Raw genomic sequence first — 16,526 nt, 5'->3', positions numbered from 1 at the left:
ATGTATAAAGCAGTCAATTAAAATGACTTGTATTAAATATAAAATTTATAAATGAGGATAAAGAAGCAACCCACTTACTTGAAGTCCAAAACCCTTTTCATTTGCAATAGCTACCAACACTGAATTACTATTTTGTTTAAATATATGATTTCACAGTGGAAGTTAAAACAGCACATTGAAGTATTTTGTTGGTTACTTGGCATTCCTTCCATAAGGTATACTGTCAACTTAAAAATAAAGCTTAGGGAATAGACATGTCACGATCCTAATGTTAGACTCTGTCCACATAATACCAGCCAGTTAATAGGTGCTCTGATGCCATTTCTTATCTGATCATTGTGATGGGCTTTTTGCTCTTCTCTGGGTTTTTTTAATGTAGCTTAATTACAGAGCTTTTGTTGTGATGTATGCTATTTCCGTTAATAGGAATTACAAGCATACACTAAGGAAAAATCATACTTGGCAGATTTGTCAAAAGGAATTTCTGGTTTCAAAATCTACAAGTCTAATTGGAATTAAAAAGTAACATGAATCTTTGTTGCATATAAAGTAGTGAAGTATCAAGTGTGTGAAAAAGACCTATGAATACTTTCCAGGACTGATTTTTCTGTAAGTTGTGGTACCGTGCTAATATATCTGCACAGGTGTAAAATGCTGCCACTCTCAGAAAAGCATTATATGAATTTATCCCAGGTTTAAAATGATCACATAAGAGGCAAGGCAATGGAAATATGGCCTTCTTGATGCAGTTATTTTTTTTTTTTGCCATCATACATTATAAAAAATAAGTTTGAATAGAGCTGCAATTGAGTTGGTTCAGGGAATATGGGAATTTCCTTTACCTACTGCACCAATAAACAAGCAGAGGCCTGAAGCATAATGACTTCTAAAGGCATAAAATCTCTTGCTTGCAAAAGCAAGGCTGCAAGAGCACTGTGTGCAGAAGTGGAATTTGCTACCTTGCAGCACTATGAATAGATGTAGTCATGGCCCCAGCTAGACTCACTCACGCTGGACCTAAGTCCCCAGCACCTGGTACCCATGGTAATCATTGACTCGTGTGCAAAGTAGGTATGCCATCCTAGTTGCACATGTTTTGTATCTCCCTTCTTACAGATATAAATTACTATATAAAGTACAAAAGAGAACATAATCAGACCTCAGGGCTCCCCAGTGCTGCCAGAACAACACCGTGGCCTTCTCACCACACCTCTTGTACATCCTAGCACTGGAAGCCTGCCTCACTTCACACAGGGTGAACTGACTAAAGAGATGAACTTCTGCTCTATCTTGTACTCCTGCACCTGCGGGACAGGGGGATGGCTGTCTCAGCCTTCTATGAAAAACAGTGTGAATGCTATCTGGACGCCAAATGCAAAACCACCAGGAAAGGATGACTTATTAGCAGGAAGGGAACAAAAGCAACATAAAGTTCAGTTCAAACCATGCCCTCCGACCTTGCTCATCCTATGTTTCCACCCTCCAGACTGCTCAGCTCACTGCCTAGACCCTCTCTCCAGCAGTTATGTCCAGTGGGTCTGCAGGATGCATTTTAACCCTTTTCTAGCAGGACTGACCCCAGCTTATAGCCAGACAAATGCTTCCAACCAAATGAAAAGATATTATTTAACTCTGAATATATACTGACGGGTCTGATTCAACAACCCTTGCAGTGAGTAGTTTTGTTCAGGTGAGGAATCACAGAGATTTAAATGGACTACTTGTGGGTAAAAGTGGCACAACACATCCTACATAAAGCCATTTTAACAGGCGCTAAACCATATTCCTGCCCAGGCTAAGGCATGTGCTCCCTAACAAAGAGAGTTCGGTGGAGAATTCTGTCACATACATGATTTATAGTGCAATATATAAGGGAACACCTTGTAATAATATACCACATTTAAAAGAAACATACCTTACCAATTAGAAATGACAACATGGAACAATTACCACATACCCTTAACCTTCAAAGAATGTTTATAAAATGTAGTGGATCTCTTCTTTTAAAACCTAAGTGGACTGATAAAACAGTTGATGTTTAAACTTGTCTGCAAATGTCTGATACATAGATAATACATAAAAAGTATGTAGACTCCAGCTATGCCAATAACCTTGAAGAGTTTACCTTTATACCCAGTGCCTCTCCTGAAATGACAGATACAGTCACACCATTCTTGGTGGGCTTTGGTATCTCTTCATTTTTCAGTTCTTGGTATTGGGGTTCCACCATTTTCTCTGAACTTCTCAAATTGACCCAGAGTTGCAGGCCATGCACTGGCTGCTCTGAGCAGGGCATCTCTGCATGCAGAATACCCCTCCCTGCTGTCATCCACTAAGACAGAAGAAGTAGAAGGAACAGAATACAAAGGGTCACAACATATCCATTGAATTAAAAAAACCTGGAGTGAAGGAAAAAGTTTTTACCCAGAACTAGTCAACATAGTTGAAACTTCTGTCTGAATCAAACACAGATTACATAAATAACAATCATGTTGCTTATCTGTTTGTTTTTAAATGTTGAAATGCTGAGCTGAAAAAGTAGCACTTGTTTGTTAATCTATTTGAACAACACAAGAAAGCACTGTTTATATGTAGATAAGTTTTAAATAACTCAAATATAAAAGTTCCCAGTAAAACAGCATGCCAGGAATTTATCTGGAATGTAAACATGCTAAATGTGTGTGGGGGAAAGTACAGTGTTGTGGCTGAGTTTAGCAGCCAGTTAAAATGTTTAACATAACAAAAAAAAAGCTGTGTTGTGTTTTGTTTTGTTTTTCTGAATTGCAGGATAATCACAAATTTAAAAGAAGAAAGGTAGAAGTAGCCTTGTAGGATTAAAATGTCACCTACACTTCTCTCACCATTTTCCCATACCTGTAAATCTCCTGGGTTCAGTTTACCAGCATGTCCGCAGAAATCTTCGTGGGCCATGGACCCACCCTCCAACAGATAAGTTACCTTTGGACAACAGGGAAGGAAGATTAGTTGAATACACAGTCTTGCTTTAAAACAGTAACATAACAGATCAATAATACTTTTGTACAAATAGATGTGCCCAATACACTGCAGCAGAACACAGGGGATCAGACAAATTCCCAAAATCAATTCATGTTTCTCAACCTATGATATAAAAATTACCCATGTTGAAAAATATTAAGGCTTTAGGAGCAACTTTTGTTCCCATTGGGTGTGTCTACATGTGCATTAGATCCAGGAGTAGTTTACTTGACAGTGGTGTAAACACTCCCAGGCAGGTGCCCGCACATGCAGGGAAGCGGAAGAAGATCTGCTGCTAAATGGCAGCAAACTGCTCCTGTTTCTGAGGCCCTGCAATGGCCCCCTGTCACCATGGGGGGAACTCTAGGCTCCCCCTGCATGTTAGCAAGGGCTAGCAGGGAGTACCAGCCCAGGAGATGGCTGTCTCTGGTTGAGGCTGAGACATTGCTCCCTGTCCCTGAGAGGCTGCCACTGGCAGGGCAAGGACAATGTTCCCCTGCCCTGGCAGCAGGGAACTCCTGGCCCCAGTTCCCTAGTTGGGGGTAGAAAAGTTGGAAGGACCTGCCAGTGGGACAACTAGCAGTGGTCCTCAGCTGGGCAGGGATTGCATGCAATTACAGAGCAAGGCAGGAAACATGATCCCCATTCCGTACCAGCAGAGAACCCAGTGCCAGCTCCATGAACAGGGGTTGGCATTAAGAGATAAGGACCTCCCAGTGCTGGACCTCTGGTTGCAGAGCACCCGGTGGGAGATAAGGCTTTCTCAGACCCACTGCCCCATTGTGATCTCAGAGTGGGGGGCTTGAAGCTCCCTGCTGACATGGTCCCCACCTGGGCTTCGGTGGTGGAGCCTGCCCCAGCAGTATGCAGCTCCCGGAGGAAGGGAGCAATCTCTCACCGCCTGCTGGCCGGCTGACCAGGATCAGATTTGCTCCCAGTTAGATGACTACATGAGTGCTACTGCACTGTTACTAATCACAAGAAAATTTGCTACTTGCATTTGCAGGTAGTAAATTTATTTGCAATTAGTGAAGTTTACTACAGAGTAAGCATGTGCATATGTAGATGCACACACTTACTTTGCAGTAAGCTACTCTACTGTGCAGTAAAGCATCTAATGGAGATGCACCAGTCTTTCCTATTTTCCCTCTCTTTACTGTCTTTTCTCACCTTCTTTTCCTTTTCTCCCTTTCTTTTTTCATCATGCATTCCTTTCTTTTGTCTTGTTTTTCATTGGAAATTGCAGTATAATAACTAAGGCTCTGGCTCCTGTATGGCAGATGACAGAACAAAGTGCAATGACCTCAAACTGCAGCAAGGGAAATTTAGGTTGGATATAAGGAAAATCTTTCTAGGAGGGTAGTGAAGCACGGGAGCTGATTACCCAGAGAGTTGTGGAATTTCCATCCTTAGAGGTTTTCAAGACCCAGGTAGACAAAGGCTTGGCTGTGATGATATAGTGGGGGATAGTTCTGCTTTGAGCAGGGGTTCAGACTAGATGACCTCCTGAGGTCCCTTCTAATCCTCATTTTCTACGATTCAGACACAAAACTTGGTAAGTTTTATGCCCAATGATAGGCTTGTTGGGCAACATGCTTGTAAGAAATCCATTTAATGAAAGAGATCCATTACAGGAGGTGATGACCCAGTACTGGACAATGGTATAACTGCTTTAGCTTAGCTCTGTGGATATGGCAAAACTGTACAGGAAAGCTGGGTGAATCAGCCATTGTGGAATTTCCTAGTTAGTCCTATAGCATCCACCATGTTGGGTGGAGACTCACCAGGAACACAGATGAGACGAGTATTTATGGCTTAAGTACCTTTGTGCTCCAGCTATTCTTAGCTGCTCTTAGAATGAGGTCACGGGCAATAATAGCTGAGCACAAGTTACTGCCTTCTTGCACTTACTGGGTGCATTTACACGAGATGCTTTACTGATTAGTAAGCATCTGCATCTGCAAGTGCAGATGCTTACTGTGCAGTAATTTGCTCTAATAGTGAGTAACGTTGCTACCTGCAAATCCAAGTAGCAAATTTACTCAAGATTACTTACTGTGCAGTAGCTCACATGTTGTAGTGCCTGACCAGGAGCAAATGTGCTCCTGGTCAGCCAGGCAACAGGGGGCAGGAGATTGCTCCCTGCCTCCTGGGAGCTGCCAGCTGCCAGGGCAGGTTCCACCACCAGAGCCTGGGTGTAGACAATGTCCCCCTGCCCTGGCAGCAGGGAATTCCCAGCCCCTGCTCTGCAATTGCAGGGCTGGGTCTGGGGAATCCTTATCTCCCAGCCTGTGCCCCACAGTCACAGGGCCAGTCCTGGACCCACAACTGCAGAGCTGGCACTAGGAGAAAAGGATCTCCCAGCCTGGGTCCCATGACTGTAAAGCAGGGGCTGGGAGCTCCCTGCGGTCAGGGCAGGAGGACTTTGTCTCTGGGGGGTAGCCTGCTCTACAAGCAAGCAGCTCCCGAGGGCAGGGAATAATGTCCCAGCCCCTGCCAGAAGACAGCTGTCTCTTCGCAAGGCACCGAGGGGGAGGCTAAACCTACCTCTGGCTGTTGCAGGGGTCCATTGCAGGGCAGGTGCAGTCTGCTGCTAGGAGCATAAAATCTATTCCTATTTCTTTATCAGTGATTTGGATGATGGTGTGAAAAGCAACCTGTTTAAATTTCCTGATGATACCAAAATTTGGGGTGAGGTGAGCATGCTACTAGGGAGGGAAAGACTGCAGCAAGACCTGGATAGGTTGCAGGGGTGGGCTAACAAAAACAGGATGCGTTTCAATACTGACAAGTGCAGGGTGCTGCACTTGGGCAGTAGGAACCAGCAGCACACTTATAAGATGAGAAACTCCCTTCTTGAGAGCACAGAAGCAGAAAGAGATCTTGGAGTCATTACTGACTCCAAGATGAACATGGGCCGACAATGCCAGGTCACAGTTGGCAGGGCTAACCGGACCTTGTCGTGCATCTGCAGTTGCATTTCAAGTAGGGCCAAGGAGGCGATCCTCCCCCTCTACACGACACTGGTCAGGGCACAGCTGGAATACTGCATCCAGTTCAGTGCGCCCCACTTCAGGAGGGATGTGGACAACATTGAGAGGGTCCAGAGGAGGGCCACCCGCATGATCCGGGGACAACAGGGCAGACCCTACAATGAGAGACTGCGGGACCTGAACCTGTTCAGCCTTCACAAGAGAAGGCTGAGGGGGGACCTGGTAACTGTCTATAAACTCACTAGGGGGGACCAGAAGTGTTTGGGGGTGACCTTGTTTCCCCTAGCGCCCCCTGGCATGACAAGGCCATAAATTGTTGGAGAGTAGGTTTAGATTAGACATCCATAAGAACTACTTCACCGTCAGGGCGGCTAGGATCTGGAACCAACTTCCAAGAGAGTGGTGCTGGCTCCTACCCTGGGGGTCTTTAAGAGGAGGCTGGATGCCTACCTGGCTGGAGTCATTTGAGCTCAGTTTTTCTCCCGCCCAGGCGGGGGGTCAGACTTGAAGATCTACAAGGTCCCTCCCGACCCTGCTTCTATGATTCTATGATTCCTGTGTCCTTCGTGTGTAGATGAAACAGGGGCCCTATATTGAAGCAGTGGATTTTAAAAAACACCGCTTTGATTTAGGGCAGGTTAAACCCCATGTAGTGCACACACCCTGCTGACTTCCTGCCTCTCTGGCGGGGAGGGGAGGGTGAGCTGCCAGTGGGCAGAGCAATCCATGGGCTGCAGGGGGGGCAGGCGGTGCGTCCCTCCTTGGGAGCTGCCCCACCCCCAGGCAATACCCACCAGCAGGCACCCGGCTTGGGTAGTCCCAGGGGGCACCACAGCCATGGAGGGAAGCACCAGGCCCCCATGCAGCTCAGGCAGGCATGCAGGCTCCAAGGGCAGGGGGGGCGGGGGTGGTAAGATCAAGCTCACGGCTTTTCTTGGACAGAGCCTGCTTTCCTGGGCTGCTGTCAGGCTCCCTGAAGGACTTCCTGCAGAGCTGTGGAGCTGCACAGAGCCTGGCTCCTTGAAGGAGTTTTAGTTTGCTGTGCCCCAATTCATTTAAGGCACATTATGCTGCCAAATTTCCTACAGTGCCTGGAATTAATGCACAATATGCCACTGAGGCATACAAACACCAACATCATTAAAGTGGTACAAAAGCATTTAGCCTGCTTTAAAGTGTCATGCACACCCATCTCTTGTTTCTCCTACACACAGCCGTAGACACATGCCTGCAAGCGTTTGCTTTCTGGTAGTTTATTCAAGAAGATTATTTTAATGTATAGACATGCCCATTGTTGCCAACCTCAAGAACTGGGTTAATGCAAAGTAAATGCTAGCATGTGGATATTGCAGAGGTGATTCGCAGCCACTTTTGCCTCATCCTTGAGTACAAAGACAGTTGCAGCTCAAATGGTGGAAAACAGAGCCAAAATCACTTTAGGATAATAGGCAATAATGCCAAGACTGGAAAAAAGCAAGGAGTAAAATTGCATGTGGGGAAAAAATAAGACAAAACATAACACAACATATTTAGGCTTCCAGACTAAATAGCTTGTTAAAAAAACATGATCCTCCACATTGGGCATCAACACAGGCAGGCAGCTAGTATCAAAGAGGCCCTTCCCCTTTACTTCAAGCCAAAATCTAGTACTGCCAATCTTAAGTATTCAGAAATGAAGAGGAAGATCTCTAAAACTCACAACATTTTTAAACATATATATTTTAAAAAGCTGTCTCCTGCATTTTGAGTCTTCTTATGAAGCCTCCCAGCTCCAAAACACATGTGATCATTTCAGGTTCAGAATTCAAAATTAAAACATTGTAGTAAACACAGACTTCCCTGGTAGCTTCTTGGGACAGAACTCACTTTCCTAATGGCGGGGAGGGGAGGGTGAGCTGGAGTAGGGAAGCAGCTACTCCCTCATATCCATCCCTTCCCTTATTAATATGTTTTGCACCATTGTTAGACTCATTTAAATGGGAAGTCAGACTGTCTTTACATGCAGGGATGAAAGGAAAATGGCAAGCATCTTCGGTTTCAGCTGTAGTGGAGACAGGGCAGTCATCCTAAATAAGAAAAAAACCAAAAGAAGGAAGGCAGGAATAGCAAATTCAACCCTCCAAATATCACAGGACTGCTGGCAACACTAAACTCAGAAGGGAAATAGGCAGCAGCAATATGTGGTGATGTGCCTACTCATGCTACAGTGGAAACCCAGGGAGCTATACTGAGATAGATAGATAGACAGATAGCTAGGAGTTACAGGAAGAAGGAGGAAAGCAAGAAAGACTTCTCTGATATGAAGGAAACTGTTTCCAGGCAAACTCTAGATCTTACAGTAATTTAACCAACTAGCCGAATAGCATCCTCAACTGCACATGCATTCATTTTGTTTATGTTTTAGAGGACCACTAAACTACTTTGATACAGCATTATATGCAGTCATCATATGCTTCATGATTTGCATAAAATGACTGCAGAAAAATCTAATTTTTAAAGTGAACAAATCCATCTTTAGGCAGTGTTCCAACACTAACATTCCTCCTAATTTAATGTGCATGATGACTGTAAACCCTATCTTTTTTTCAAATAACCTAAAGCCTAATGACTTATTCTGCATTACTAATTTCTTAAGTGTCCAATTAAAAAACAGGAATATTGCTAACATTTCTACATCTCTAGAGTGAAATCTTTGTGGTTTATGATATCTGTACTGTATTATGCATCTGCTGAATTGCAAGTTTTTGAGAGATTTGTGTATTATGTTATATTCACCCTCAGTAATTTCCTGGTAATCCTCCTTATATTTTACATACACTTTCACCTTGCAGATCAGGAATACATACACTTTCATCTTGCAGGCTACACCCTGCATAGAAGGGACTGAGTAGGAAAGAAACGTGGAGGTGCAGCTGTCTTGGAGGCTGACCCTGGCTCCAAAGAAAAGTAGCTTGAAACCCTCTGGGTCATACTATGGGGTGAGGTGGGTGTGGTAAGAGAGACCCAACTGTAGGTTTATACTACAGACCACCTAAGTCAAACCAGGGGGATGAGCTTGATCTGGAGTTCTCTTGAGAACTGGCAAAGGCTGCAGGCATGGGACACAGTCATCATGGGTAACTTCAGTTACCCAGACATCTCTTGGGAGGAACACTCGGCTAAGTCAGATCAGTCAAGTTGCTTCCTTATCTGTATTGAAGAGCTCTACCTGACTCAGGATGTGCATGGGCCAACCAGAGGTAATGCTCTTCTAGATTTGGCTTTGGCCAAAGGAAACAATCTGGTGAGTGACTTGAGTATAGAGGGTAGCCTGGGCAACAGCAACCATGAGACCATCACATTCACTATTCATCACAAGGCAGGAAAATCATCTAGCAGGGTTGAAGTTTTGAACTTAAAAAGTGAATTTCAACAAGCTCAGGGCAATACTAGGGGAAGTGCTTTGGGACCAGGGTCTAAAGGTGAAAAGAGTGCATGAAGAGTGGTTGTTCCTCAAGGACACAATCCTCAAAGCACAAAAGAAGTCCATTCCCATGCAGAGGAATTGTAGCAGAAGGGCTGGTAAGCCCTCTTGGCTTAATAGGGATATCATGGTCTTCTTGAAAAAGAAGAAAGAAGCATACAAAGAATGGAAGCTTGGGACAGTCCCCAAGGAGCACTACACAACAACAGCCCATACTTGTAGGGAGGAGATTAGAAAGGCTAAGATGGCAACTGAATTTAAACCAGCAACAGAAATCAAGGACAATAAGAAGTCCTTCTTTAGGTTTGTAGGGAACAAGAGGAAAACAAATGGAAGCATGGGGCCACTGCTTAACAACTCAGGATAGCTGGTTACTGACACGCAGGAGAAAACTGAACTCCTGAATGACTACTTTGCTTCAGTATTTCAACTGACTAAGGGGAAAATCGTGCTAAATAAGACTCAGAATAGGCACAGTGGGAGTGACCACCTACCTATTGTTGACATTAAGCTGGTGAGTGATAAGTTAGAAAAGTTAGACATTTATAAGTCAACAGAACCGGATGAACTTCATTTAAGAGTGCTGAAGAAGCTGACCAAAGTCATTGCTGGGCCCCTGGTGAAACTCTTCCAAAACTCATGGCACTCAGGGGAGGACCCTGAAAACTGGAAAAGGGCCAAAGTTGTGCCCATTTTCAAGAAAGGGAGGAGGGAGGACTTGAGCAACTACAGGCCAATTAGCCTAACTTCTATCCCAGGGAAAATCCGGGAAAAATTCATTAAGGAGTCTATGTGCAACACACTTGCAGAAGGTAGGATTCTGAATGACAGCCAACATGGCTTTGTCATGGGCAGGTCATATTTTGCCAATCTAATCTCCTTCTATGACCAGGTAACTTGCCACCTGAATAAGGGAGAAGTTGATGTATATCTTGACTTCCAAAAGGCTTTTGATCTAGTATCCCATGATGTTCTCATGAGAAAATTGGAGCACTGTGGTTTTAACGATGAGACAGGTGGGTAGGAAGCGGGCTGTGGGGTAGGACCCAGAGAATTCTAATGAATGGATCTGTGTCTTCTTGGCGAGAAGTGGCCAATCATGTCCCTCAGGGGTCTATGCTTGGTCCAGCGCTTTTTAACATCTTTATCAATAATTTGGATATGGAGGTAAAGAGCTCACTGGCCACGTTTGTGGACAACACCAAGTTATGGTGAGGGGGCGTAGTCACACTTGAAGATAGGCTGCAGACACGGGCAGACCTAGACAGGCTGGCAAGGTGGGTGGATTGGAACAGATGAAGTTTAACACTGAGAAGTATAAAGCGCTCCATCTGGGGACGAACAACTTGCAACATACTTACAGGCTTGATGATGCCAAACTGACTTGCACCATAACTGAAAGGAACCTCCGGGTAATAATAAACTATAATATGAACATGAGCCATCAGTGCAGTGCTGTAGCCAGCAGGACAAGCAACACTCTGGCATGCATCAACCGACGCATCTCAAGCAAAACCAAGGAACTGATTCTTCCACTATACTCAGCAGTGGTGAGACCGCAGCTACATTTCAACAAGGATGTGGAAAAGCTTGAGAGACTCCAGAGAAGAGCCACCCTTATGATCAGAGACTTGCAAGGCAAGCCATATGAGGAAAGGCTGACGGACTTGGGTCTCTTCAGTCTAAAAAAGAGAAGGCTGAGAGGGGACTTGGTAGCAGCTTAACGCTGTATCAGGGGAATACATGTAGGGCTCAGTGAACTGCTGTTCACCAGGGTACCCTTGGGGAAAACCAGGAGTAATGGCCACAAAATCCTGGAAGACCATTTCAGGCTTAACACTACAAAAAACTTCTTAACAGTTAGGGTGTCCAGACTGTGGAATAAGCTCCCTCCAGAGGTGGTGCAATCATCTACCCTGGAAATCTTAAAGAGGAGACTGGACGGTCACCTCACTGGGGTTACCTGACCCCAGTTGTTTTTCCTGCCTAGTGCAGGGGAGCTGGACTCAATGATCTTGCAAGGTCCCTTCCAGCCCCTTAAAATCTATGAATAACATAGCAAAACAAGGCTTCAAAAAATCTCTCACCATTATCTCAAAAACAAAACCATTTTTCTGACCTTAAGTGGCATTGCTTCTTCCATTTTACAAAGACACTGTCAAATGCTATAATATCACATTCTCTGGCTGTTTCCAATACTACTGTAGAAAGTCAGATGTATATATTCTTGCAAATATTTTTGCAACTTTTCACCTACTAAAGTTGGCTACCTTTCCAAAACCCTAGTAAACTGGACTATACTGGCATGTTTGGTTAACATAAACTCCATCCAATGGCTGGATTACTTTGATGTGCCCATACTGCATATGTTACTATAAAACACATTTTATGTTTTAATTTATTGATGAAATAATCAGCAACCTGTGGCCCGTGGGCCAGATCTAACTAGTGAAGGTCCTATCTGACATGAGTCAGCACAAAATGGTGGCACACAACTGTGCCATGCCACCCATCCCTTCCATAGCATGGCAGAGTCTACTGCAAAGTCTGCTGCTCCACCACATCCATGCTTACCTTTACCACGCAGGGATTGGGAATCAGCAGCAAAAGTAACCACAGCCATCTGATTGCTCCAGGGAGCACTAACTTAGGATCATAGAATTAAAGAAAATTAGGGTTGGAAAGGACCTCAGGAGGTCATCTAGTTCAACCCCTGCTCAAAGCAGAACCACCTCCAACTAGATCATTCAATTCAAGGCTTTGTCTAGCCAGGCCTTAAAGACCACCAATGATGGAGATTCCCCAACTTCTCCCAGTAATCTGTTCCAGTGCTTCACCACCCTCCTAGTGAGAAGGTTTTTCCTAATATCCAACCTAAACCTTCTTTGCTGCAACTTGAGACCATTGCTTCTTGTTCTGTCATCTGTCACCACTAATTACAGTCTAGTGCCATCCTCTTTGGAGCCACCATGCAGGTAGTTAAAGGCTGCTATTAAATCCCCCTTCAGTCTTCTCTTCTGCAAACTAAAGAACCCAGTTCCCTCAGCCTCTCCTCATAAGTCACATGCCCCAGTCCCCAAACCATTTTCATTGCTTGCCACTGAAGTCTCTCCAACTTGCCCACATCCTTCCTATAGTAGGGGGCCAAAAACTGGACATAGTTTTCCAGATGTGGCCTCACCAGAGCAGAACAGAGCAGAATAATTACTTCCCTCGATAATCCTACTAAAGCAGCCCAGTATCCTGTTAGCCTTCTTGGCAACAAGGGCACACTCCTATCCATCTTACTGTCCACTGTAACCTCTAGGTCCTTTTCTGCAAAGCTGCTTAGCCAGTCAGTCCCCAGCCTGTAGCAGTGCATGGGATTCTTCTGTCCTAAGTGCAGGAATTTGTACTTGTCCTTGTTGAACCTCATGAGATACATTTTGTCCCAAACCTCCAGTTTGTCTAGGTCACTCTGAATCCTAGCCCCATCCTCCAGTGCATCTACTACACCCTCCAGCTTGGTGTCACCCATAAACTTGCTGAGGGTGCAATCAATCCCATCTTCCAGACTATTAATAAAGATATTGAACAAAACTGGCCCCAGGACCAACTCCTGGGGTACTCCACTTGATATGGGCTGCCAGCTAGACACTGAACCATTGATTACTATTCATTGAGCCTGACAATCCAGCCACTTTTCTATCTACCTTACAATCCATTCATCCAGCCCATACTTCCTTACTTTGCCTGCAAAAATGTTGTGGGAGATGGTATCAAAAGTCTTGCTAAAGTCAAGGTATATTATGTCCACTGCTTTCCCCACAACCACAATGCCAGTCATCTCATCATAGAAGACAATCAAGTTGGTCAGGTATGATTTGCCCTTGTTAAGTACATGCTGACTGTTCCTAATCACCTTTTCCAAGTGCTTAGTGTGCAGGAGCAGGTGAACCAGCAGGCTGTGGAGCTCGCTGGGCTGGCCCCCCCACGGGAACGCCTTCGCCCCGATGCCGGAAGGCGGGGCGAACATTTACCTCTTTCAGGTGTGTGGCAGGAGAGTCTGGCTCAAAAGCAGCGCCGGAACGGGGAGCGGAACCAGAAGTGCCACAGCAAACAGCGGACACTGGTGAGGAGGTGGAGGGGTGGATGCACGCCGCCCGAGGCTGGATCCACACGTTTTGGGGCAGCGGTAAGGCTCCACTGAGGTGCGCGAGCGAGAGGCGGTGACCCAGAGCAGAGACGGGTTGACCACAGCGTGTTAAAGCGTCTGGCTCCGGTGGGAGCAGGGCAAAGGAAAGCCCTAAAGGTAAAAAATGGTGGACAGACTGTTGGCAGCGTGTTCACAGTGTCGAGTCGCAGGGCAGGCCCAGAGGGAGGGCTGAGGACGCCCATTGAAGAAGGCCCCAGAGAAAGAAGCAGGACCCTGCTTGAGGAGAGAGCGGGGCTCCAGATACGGCCGCTTTAGGCAGAGGCGGCATTGACATTATCCCTCCACCACTTCTGGTGAGGTTTGGACTGACACTAGAAGAGGGAGCCATAGAGAGGTTTCTACGCGGAGGCACGGGCAAGGGTGTAGGGGTGGAGGAGCCCTCACCAGCTCCCCGACGGACACAAGGTCTCATTTCTGGACGTGCACGCGCCAGACAGTCCATCTGAACCAGGAATCATCAAAGTCGTGGCAGGCAAGTTCGGGGTGTGTAGCCCGGAGGGTCAGCATCCTGTATCCTTAAGGGGCCACTTCGACTAAGCAGAACACCTCAGCTAGTCGACTTGCTCACACTTAGAAATGGATTATTTGAGGACCTGCTCCATGATTTTTCCAGAGACTGAAAAATCTGGGTTCCAAAATGCACTCTGGGTTGCAAAATGCAGCTGGTGCCAGGAAAAGGTTGTCAACCACTGTGTGATAGTATAGCTTGGTATTGTATATATAAGCTACCTCAAAAATGTCCTTGTAAGCCTGAATTTACACATACCTTTAAATTTCTCCAAAGATCTTGTCTGATCTTGTGAAAGCTTTTGTAGGCCTATTATGAACCCAGACATGACTTTTCTGTGGAAGTTCAAGAGTAACCGGTTGACCCATTTTTGAGTTATGCAAAAGTGATATACAAATAAACTTTTCCTTCTAGAAAGGGGATTGATTCTGCACCGGTGGCTGCCCACTTAAAGACAAAATGCAGGTAGCAGCCATATTGGTAAAAGGTAGGGCTACCAAGAGCAGGTATACAGGCAGAAAACTTCCTGCTAACATCAGCTGTTTGTGGTGAAGTGGAAGCACAGGCCTGTGTGCTTAATTTTAAGTACTCAAATTTCTTGTTTCTTTCAGCAGAAAGTTCCAGGTGACCCAAAAACCTCTTGTTTTCTATAAAGGGAAGCAGTTCTATATTGATTGTTCTGAAGAATTCTCTTGCTGATCCTCCACAAGCATCAAAGGCCAACTTTGTGCATGCTGGTGTGACTAGAGTGGAAAAGAGTTGGTTACACTTAGGAAGATGAGACAGGAAATGTGAGAAGTTACTTTGCAGAGTCAGCCAGAGTGTTACTGAAGACTCCTTCTAGGTAAGTAACCATCCATTTTAAAATCCAGAGCCTGCTATATGTAACAATAATTAAGTTTGTCACTTTCTTTTCACTTTTGTCCTATTTCATGGCATTTATCAATCATTACAGAGTCAGCCAAATTAAACTGAGAGGAAAGCCCTTTTTCAGCCAATTTTAACTGCATTCCTCCTCTGTCTTAAAAGATGCTGGAAGCAACACCAAGCCTTATTCTAAGGAAGGTGCCAAATAAAATTTGCCACATAAGGCCAAGTTTTCATCTTGCAATAGTGTTTATTTCTTAATAGTGACATTACTGCAATGAATGAGAGTTTAATCTCGCCAGAGAGATTAATATGCATGAGGAAGTCAAAGAATTTTTTACATGCAAATTCTATTTGACAATAGCCAAATTTAATACAGGCAGGATAAGAGCATCTGCAGTAACTCAGGCATACAGTACTCTGCCCACAATAATATCTGTAGGTTTAACTAGCATGCCTGTTTCACTGTACAAGAGATTCTGCCAGAATAAAGAAAAAAAAACACAATAGTAACTAAAGAATGAAGGATCTTTTTGCCAATGGAAAATAACTGCTTGAGACAATGTCAACAAAAATCCCAAAAGTTTTAAGATAATTTGAAATTAAATACTTTTTAGAGGAATGGAAAGATGCTAGAGAGAGGGGAGGTCACATTCTTGAAGTCCAGGACATATGCACACTTCAACATTCCTAGCAAAAAGGCCCCCACTCCAATGAGAGGAGAGCACCGTACTTGCGACATTAGTCAGATGAGATTACCTTATCTGGTTTCTTTATGAGAATCCAAAAAAGAGGTACCTGGTACTATTAATCCTTTAATATAACTGACTTGTGGATTCCTGGGTGATTCCAAATTTTGCATGGATATATAAGCTTTTAACTACACGAGAAATCCTTTTTCTGTAGCAGAAGTTTGTGATGATAAAAGTAATACTCAGCAAGTGAGATTGATCTTATGCATATTGCAATGAAAGGGTTTAAAAAATATGGCATTATGAAAAAAAGCAAATTGCCCCTCCCTTCCCCCCATCACAGTATCCAACTCCGTATCAGAAATACAACTCAGGCATACAGACAATATTAAGATGTACCAGGATATTTTTAGTTCAAATTCACTGTTTCAGTTCAGTGACACTAGGGAGACATTTTTGTTACTATGTGTTCTGAGCTAATTTAAAAGGCATCATATTAAAAAAAAAGTCATGAATTCTTGAACCTATTCTGGAGACCACTTGGTATAGGACTTCTTCTTGAAGCACCAAACTCAGACTCATAACCAATTGCCCACTATTTGGCTCTTGAAATTTATTAATGTCTTGAGGAATGACCTGGTTAAATGCATTCAATGTGCTCACGAGGATCCATGGAGCAGGCACACTGTCATTTGCCAGTTCCTTTCCTTAATTTGTCTGAACCAGAGAAAGCAGCAGCTTTCTAAACATGTTGTAGGGTTGAGGTTTCACAGTAATACTTTGGGCAATGCTGAGTCGACAGAATCAAACT

The 16,526-nt window shown here is 44.5% G+C and overlaps 1 protein-coding gene across 2 annotated transcripts in view; it reads right to left on the bottom strand.

Moving 5' to 3' along the window:
• Positions 1 to 16,526, bottom strand: part of PIR (pirin) — a 125,976-nt gene that overhangs the window by 50,721 nt on the left and 58,729 nt on the right. For both annotated transcript variants that reach the window (XM_090063250.1, XM_090063259.1), the window contains exons 4-5: positions 2,875 to 2,958; positions 2,126 to 2,332 (exon numbers count right to left, since the gene is read on the bottom strand). In XM_090063250.1, coding sequence (XP_089919376.1) covers positions 2,126 to 2,332; positions 2,875 to 2,958 — 291 coding nt within the window. The remainder of the gene's footprint in view (positions 1 to 2,125; positions 2,333 to 2,874; positions 2,959 to 16,526) is intronic.

This window comes from Crocodylus siamensis, chromosome 1 (assembly GCF_052110815.1).
Source record: "Crocodylus siamensis isolate JL-2025a chromosome 1, ASM5211081v1, whole genome shotgun sequence".
NCBI classification, from domain to species: Eukaryota; Metazoa; Chordata; order Crocodylia; family Crocodylidae; genus Crocodylus; species Crocodylus siamensis.
Note: the sequence above shows the minus strand (reverse complement) of the source record. Positions and strands in the feature narration are given on the sequence as shown.